General features: G+C 40.7%; 1 protein-coding gene across 1 annotated transcript in view; it reads right to left on the bottom strand.

Moving 5' to 3' along the window:
• Positions 1-1,136: 1,136 nt before the first annotated feature.
• The window catches only part of LOC140639190 (phospholipid-transporting ATPase ABCA3-like), a 136,316-nt gene continuing 129,420 nt past the window's right edge, over positions 1,137-8,032 (bottom strand). The window contains exons 28-30 of the mRNA XM_072837688.1: positions 2,739-2,812; positions 2,221-2,352; positions 1,137-1,402 (exon numbers count right to left, since the gene is read on the bottom strand). Of these exons, the coding sequence (XP_072693789.1) occupies positions 1,160-1,402; positions 2,221-2,352; positions 2,739-2,812 (449 nt within the window). The 3' untranslated portion in view covers positions 1,137-1,159. The remainder of the gene's footprint in view (positions 1,403-2,220; positions 2,353-2,738; positions 2,813-8,032) is intronic.

Below are 8,032 nucleotides of genomic sequence, written 5' to 3'. Positions count from 1 at the left end.
GCTCTGGTCTCCCGCCTCGGCCCCTGCCTCGCGCATGCGCGCACACGCCCGGCCCCAGGCCGCCCCTTCCCCCCTGCGGCCCTCGCGGCACGCGTCTCCGCACCCTCTGTGCCCCGGACACTCTCTCAGAGCGTGAGGCCTCGTTAAACTCCTCTCTCGCGCCCTGCCTGAGGCACCCAAACCCCGAGGGCCCTACCTCGTGGCCGTTCGCCCGCTTCCGGGCTCCTGGCCCCTGCCCCGCGCCAAGCGACCCCATCATCCTCCGCCTGTCCGGGTTCCCTCGTGCCTCGGGTGCCTGATCACCCTCGCAGGCCGGTAGCTGGCGGCGGGAAGTGGGAGGAGATTCAGTGGCCACTGCCCTCTACGGTCTGTGGGGGTCAACAGGTAACTGGCAGAGGTGCAGGCACAGGAGCTTTGGGGCCACTCTGCTTTGGGGCCACTCAAAGCCCCGGACGCGGACGCGGCCGTGGGGCGACCCGTGTGTCGCTCCGCAGCCTGCGCCGCCTCCTGCCTGGGCCTGGGCGGCCTCCGCCCGTGGCTGCTCAGCGCGTGGAGACCCCTGTGCGTCCTCCGCGCGCTCCCCTGACCCGCCGCCCGCTCCCTGGGCCACGAGGTAGGGCCCTCGGGGTCTGGGTGCCTCAGGCAGGGCGCGAGAGAAGAGTTTAAGGAGGCCTCACGCTCTGAGAGAGGGTACAGGGCACCCACAGATTGGTCCATGGTTGCCTCTTTGCAGGACCCCACCCCAATACCCACCTCCACTGTAGCGTAATGGTTGGCAGCCCAGGTTCTGAATTCTATCAGAGGGCGCTTCTCTTCCCTACTGGACCAGGTATCAGGTTCTGGCCTCTCAGCGCCGAATGGATCTGGGCTCTTGAACTGTCAAGTTAAGCTTTGTCAGGAGAGGGTGCTGGAATAGCTCTAAGGACGTACAGAGAAAACTCCCTGTTCAATGTGCTATGTGGTTTTCAGGCTCTTAAAGGGTACACTGAGGATGTTCCTGCTTGCTTGCTGGGTACCCCTCACCCTCTGTGTCTCCCATGTGCAGTGAGGATAATTGCTGCACTATCTCTTTATCCCATCTCTATGGGAGTGGAACCCATAGAATGTTAAACCTAAAAACAATAAAACACAGAATAGCTTCTGGGTATCATTTTATTACTCACAAAATCCAATTGAGAATGCAAAAACTTTGAACAAACATGTCAAAATAGAGCAGCTTCATGAACTCTTTCTGTCTTGCAACTGGACAACAGTTATCCCTACTTGTCTGCTCATCTGCCCATGAATCTCGAGAGTGATCAGATTTCTCATGTGGCTGATGGGAGACTCCATGTGCCCGGACAAGACCTGAAAAACTGCACTCTGTCTCCCTTTCTCCTTCATTTCTTCTTCTTCTTTCCTTCTTAATCATATGTGGGGAGAGAAGAGGAAAGAAAACACACTATTTTAGAGAATTGTTATGCTTAATGTTTTTGGACTCTAAATGTCTTGGTACAAAGATTCTTTTGCAGGGCAGCCCCAGTGGCCCAGCGGTTTAGCGCCGCCTTCAGGCCGGGTTGTGATCCTGGAGACCCAGGATTGAGTCCCATATCAGGCTCCCTGCACGGTGCCTGCTTCTCCCTCTGCCTGGGTGTGTGTGTGTCTCTCTCTGTCATGAATAAATAAATCTTTTTTTTTTTTTTTTAAAGATTCTTTTGCAAATGAAGAATCCTGGTTTGAGTCTTGGAAATAACAACCCAACTTACTGCTACTTCTTCAACGATAGTGATTTTAATTAGATCCTTTTTGGTATGAAATTGTGTGTGTAGCCATGGGAAAGATGATTTGATACAGTCTTAATGTTCCTCTTAACCATAACTCAGGTACTGAAACATAATCGTCTTGCTCTGCAAGCTGACCCATTTGACAGCACCACCATTTCTGGATGTTTCTGTTTAAATAATCCGAATGCTCAGAAAGAAGTCCTTTTCCAACCTTGATTAATGGCACTCTTAAGTTTTTAGGAAAACAAACAGCAATTTCACCAAATGTCTTTAGATTTGCATGTGCTGGATACATAGGCCACAAATGTAAATCTACAAAGGAGTGACATATGTTCTCCTTTGGGGAGCTCTTTATTATGTAAATATATTTACACCAAGATATACACACCCATAGTTATGCCCCTCTATGTATAGACAGAGTCCTAAGGTCACTGGTTGGGAGTGAATCTCATGGTACCTTTTCATTATAATCACCTTCTGTGTTCTCTGGGTTAGCAAAGTTCAGGAAAACTTGTTCCAGCGTTATCTGACTGATGGAATAATCTTCTAAATGGAATTGCTCTTTAGCTTCCTCCAAAATACCAAACACCTTTAGCAACAACAGCAATAAAAATGTGCAGTTACCACTGCAGTCATTCCCACCAGTGCCCAACCCAGATGAGCCTCTCCTTGCACTTACTCCAAGTCCTGCCAAGTTAATGTTGGAGGACAAAAGGGGGAGATGAAAAAATGATTGAAAACTTAATTGAGAATCTGCAAGGAAGCAGTTCTCTGTCCCCATTCTCTTGAAGGATTCAGACTAATAATGGGATTTAAGGAACAAATCAATTAAACTCTAGGGTTTTTTTAAAAAAAAATAACATACTTTACTCTTCTGCTCCTCTCCCATTACACATACCTGGATATCAAATATTCTCCCCATCATTAGTGCTTTTTTAACATGAAATGTTAGAAAAGAATGGTTTCTACATTTACCTTTCCCCAGCTACTGTCCTTGCTGGGAATATAGTAGGTAAGGATCCCTTGGTTTTCCTGCTTTAATGCACTACCTAAGAAATGAAAGACAAGATAGATGAATAATCTTGCAGATATTTTAAATTTATAAAATATTGCTGCATCAACAATTATTCACAATAGAGGGTGAATAGACATTGTCAATACAAAAAGGGACATGGTCAAATAACCCATCCTCTTTGGTATACATGAGATGGTCAATTCCTTTTGGATTCATTCCTGATGAAAGTCTTATTACTGTGGAGTTCATAGCAATTATTGAGGGCAGGCTTTCAGGCACAATAAAATTGTCAGCTCACATGCCCCATGTGAAAATCCTGAGCTTTCTGAAATTCTTAAGGTTACAATAAGATTATATTTCTGAAGATAGTGCTGAGAATATGAGCTGGCCAGATTTTCACTCTGGTTGTATGGTTATGTATACATGTGCAGTGTACTTGGTGGGGGAAGAGAAAAGGACAAAGCCTCCTTGCTGTTTTTATGATTACATGAACTGTGAAAGAGGAAATCATACATACAAATTACCAAAGTCAGGCTGTATGTTCTGGTTTTGTTTACTGGTGGATAAGAACCTACCAGTGGAATAAGAGGGAAGAGGGTGGTATCCACTTCTAATTAGAATAAACAAATGTGTTTACATTCATCAATGCACATTTGTAGGTTGTTGCAAATTGGGTTAACTGTGGTCAAAATGTTTTAAGGTAAAAAAAAATACATGTTTATAAGGGTGAGCAGATTTTCTTAATGTGAATTTTAATGCGTGTATTGTCTCCACGATCACATAAAGCTTTTTTGTGTGTAAAATATTTGAAACATGGAGTTTAGTAAATTATTCAAAACAAACACTGGTGAAATCATCCCATTTAAGCCAAGTAATAGGAACCCAAACACTCCCATGTCCCACTTCTCAGCCTCTCTCCTCCATAAAAAATGACCAATGCCTTCATTGTTATTGTGGACATTTCCTTTTCAGAGGTGTTTTTACGTATGTGTATACTTCTAAAAATTGAGGTAGAGTTTTTCTACATAAAGGTCAAACCTTTATGTGAATGGAATCTGGTATTTTCTTTTCTTTCTGCTTCTTTTACTCAATGTTTGTGAGATTCATTCATGCAGTTACATATAGCTGTAATTCATTTTATTCTCTAAATAGTAATCTAGCATATGAATATTCTAGTTTATTTTCCATTAGGCTATTGAGAGACATAGAAGTGAATGTTGTTAACTTAAATATTATTTATCTCCTTTTTTTTTTAACTGAGTAGAATTTATTTATTTTTTTATAAGTTTATTTTTTATTGGTGTTCAATTTGCCAACATATAGAATAACACCCAGTGCTCATCCCATCAAGTGCCCCACTCAGTGCCTGTCACCCACAAGTATTTAAAATATAGCTGTAGGTAGAATTGTTGGACTATTGCTTTTAAAAAAGATGGTCCAGTTTCACCTGTGAGATATAGTGAGTTAAAGTGTCACTTCCATTGTTTTGTTTTGTTTTTTTAAGATTTTATTTATTTATTCATGAGAGACAGAGAGAGAGAGAGAGAGGCAGAGACACAGGCAGAGGGAGAAGCAGGCTCCATGCAGGGAGCCTGATGCAGGACTCAATCCCAAGACTCCAGGATCACACCCTGGGCCTAAGGCAGGTGCTAAACTGCTGAGCCACCCAGGGATCCCCACTCCCACTGTTACTACAAGAAAACCAGACAAATTGCAAATTAATACAATTCTTGAACCTATCAGTTTTCTGATAGGGAAACTCAGGGCAAATAGCTAACCCATATCTGGACTTCTACAGGGAAGATCAGGACCATAGCATTTGCTTGTACAAGGCAGACACTGCCAGATGACATAAGCTGAACTGAGAAATATAGTAAACTGCTAAAGGTCAAGTGTGGGATAGCAAGAGAATTATGAAACCCATTTAAAAAATCTTTTTTTTTTCCAATTTTTATTTATTTATGATAGTCACAGAGAGAGAGAGAGAGAGGCAGAGACACAGGCCGAGGGAGAAGCAGGCTCCATGCACCGGGAGCCCGATGTGGGATTCGATCCCGGATCTCCAGGATCACGCCCTGGGCCAAAGGCAGGCGCCAAACCGCTGTGCCACCCAGGGATCCCTAAAAAATCTTTAACCTCTTGGGATGTCTGGGTGGTTCAGCAGTTGAGTGTCTGCCTTTGGCTCAGGGCATGATCCCAGTTCGGGGATCAAGTCCCACATCAGGCTCCCTGTGAGGAGCCTGCTTCTCCCTCTGCCTGTGTCTCTGACTCTCTCTGTGTCTCTCATGAATAAATAAAATCTTTAAAAAAAAATATTTGACCTCTCTGATTTAGGTTTTTTAGTAGTGCTCGCTTCTTATACACACTAGAGAACTGAATTTTGCTTGTGAGCCAAGCTGAGATTTTTTTCATTTAATGAAGGACTTAATATATTTACGTATATTGAAAGGAATGTTTCATTATAGTCCTCCTATATAAATTTTCAAGTTATATGTTCATATATACAAGATAAATGCATAAATATAAATACAAATGTAAATATACAAAATATGTCTCTGTATGTATTTCACTTTGTGGTTAGTTTTTTTTTCTGTTATATTTGTGATACAGTAGAGTATATATTTTTGTTCTGATGGTTAACTTCATTCCAACATCTTTTCCTAATATTCATAAATTGTCCCTTCTTTTTATTCAGTGCTCACCAATAGTTCCTATTCAGAAACTTCTCTAATCATTTCTCAATGTGAAATTTTTGTCTACATAGTCTTCAGGGAGAGCCATTGGGAACAATATCCCCTGAATACCTATTTGTTTATAACTCTTTTTGAATTTTATTCTTGAAGATCATTTTGGCTGTATATGAAAACTATGGCTTACATTTTTCTTACCATAAAATGTTTTGTCACAAAGCCTAAAATCAATCTAATTTTCTTTCCCTTATAAATTTTCCTTCTTCCCCTTGCTTTTTAAAAAAAATTCTAAGATTCAAAGGTCATCCCCTTTTATTATTAAAATACAATAGTTATATTGAAATATTCCTTGGTGTGATGATATTGAGTCAATTTTTCAAGTTGTCCTTTCAGTAAGCAGGTTTGTCTCAGGAAATTTTCTTGAGTGACAGTTTTTAGTATTCATTCTAATCTATGGCTTTTCTTTTCTCCTTTTGGATTAATTTCATAGTTGTGTTGGATTGTCCTTGCCTCTCCTCTGTGCTTACATTTTTTTGAATGCTTATCTATGTTTCTGTGTAAAGATTTTCTGTTTTTCTCCTTTCCAGTCTCCATTTCCCTTGTGCTTTTTATGTGGTTTATTTACTTTTGATGGTTAAGTATTTCTGAAATGTTTAACTTAAAATACCCTCTCCAATGAGGTCAGCTGTCTTTGCACATCACCCTGTTGTTTAGCCACCAAATCTCTTTGTCCTTTCAATTGCAGTTTAGGATTTTCTTGCATACCATCCATCTCCTTCTTAATTTTTTAGGCTCATGTTGAAACATTAGATAATAGTTTCATTTGCTTTGTGGCCTTATAGCTCTGCTGCTCTTTCAACGTCTGTAGGTATTTTTTTTTAAGATTTTATTTAATTATTCATGAAAGACAGAGAGAGAGAGAGAGAGACAGACAGACAGACAGACAGAAACACAGGCAGAGGAAGAAGCAGGCTCCATGCATCCATGCAGGGAGCCTGACATGAGACTGGATCTCGGGTCTCCAGGATCACGCCCTGGGCTGAAGGCGGGGCTAAACTTCTGAGCCACCGGGGCTGACCGGTATTTTCTTTTATCCTCTTTTATATTTTTCTGTGGGATTCAATTATAACATTTTCAGTGATTTATCTTTAAATGAGATTAATTTTCGTATAGCTTTAGGAGATTCCTATATAGAAGGTGAGATGGGAGATGAAGTCTTTCTTAGCTTTAGGGTTGCTCCTGTAGGATTCCTTCTTTGAGTCTTCTGGGATGTATCAAGTAATATGGCCTACCTAATACCTTCCTCTGGTACTTCCTCATATCTGCATCCTACACACTGTAAGTTTAAATTTGAGATCCTTTTCTCCAGAGAGGATCTCTGCTTGGTCCTGCTTGGAATCCGAGGATGCTCCTGACTATCCATTTGAGGGTCCCCCCTTTACATGGCAGTCTCAGCATGAGCTTCCAAACCCTGAAGAAGGTCCAGAGCTTCATCACTGATCTCAGTGCTACAATGGCATTTACTTCCACAATTAGCATTGTCTAACTGCTCACATTTTCTTTTTTTGTTTGTTTTTTTCTTTCTTTTTCTTGTTTTCTGGTGTTAAATTTTTTTCTCTTTTGTTTGTAAGCCAATTATTGCATTAAAGATGCATTTGTTTTAATTTTTACCAATTTCTAGTTTCATTTTTACCAGGAGTACTTTTCAGAATATATACTCTTCCATGTTGTAGAAATAGAATCATCTTTGCATTTTAAAAAAGGAACACAAGGTCACTTGGATTTCCTTGGGTTTATGTAGAATTATTTACTCTAAATATCTGATTATTGTGGTAAATCCTCTTTAAAGTATACATTCTAGATGACTTTTGCTTGCGATATATTTATTCTATTTAAAAATCAACATTTAAGTGTAGGTTCCATGGCAGTTCTTTCTTGATGCTGTCATATTTGAATAGGTATTTGCTCCAGAATGATGTGAGGAAGAATGGGGCAACAACTACCTGACAGTTGAGAATGTGTCTCGAACCCACATTCCCATTAAACCTCTGTGTCCATATCCTCAAGGACAGGTCTTGGGTCAGTATTTAGTGTCCTTCCTTCAAGCAGAGCTGGGACAGCACACAGTAAGTGAGGATTTTTGGTCATGGCTTCTCTTTGTGGTAATTTAGACACCACATGGAATAGAAGTCTAATAGAATAAGTACTCAAAAATATGTTCTGAATGAATACATTAGGTGAGTATTGCACTTCTTAATGCATGCATCATAGGGATATCACAATCACTATGATCAACACTGAGGTAATTATTTTCCCATATATCTGTTCTCCAATCTGCTCTTCCATTCATTTCTTATCTAGTTTCTGATCTCTGTTCCTACTGCGTAATCAATCATGCTATTTTCCATTGCCTGGAAGATAAATAAACTCCTTAGCCTGATACACAGTTAGAACTTCATTATATTTTGCTCAGTCTAACAAAATGAAAAGTAAGATGAAAAATCAGCATTATTAAAATCTTTGCCATGCTTCTGCTTTATGTTTAGGAAAGAGAGGTAAAAGAC

The sequence above is a fragment of the Canis lupus genome, chromosome 8 (genome assembly GCF_048164855.1).
Source record: "Canis lupus baileyi chromosome 8, mCanLup2.hap1, whole genome shotgun sequence".
Taxonomy (NCBI): Eukaryota; Metazoa; Chordata; class Mammalia; order Carnivora; family Canidae; genus Canis; species Canis lupus.
Note: the sequence above shows the minus strand (reverse complement) of the source record. Positions and strands in the feature narration are given on the sequence as shown.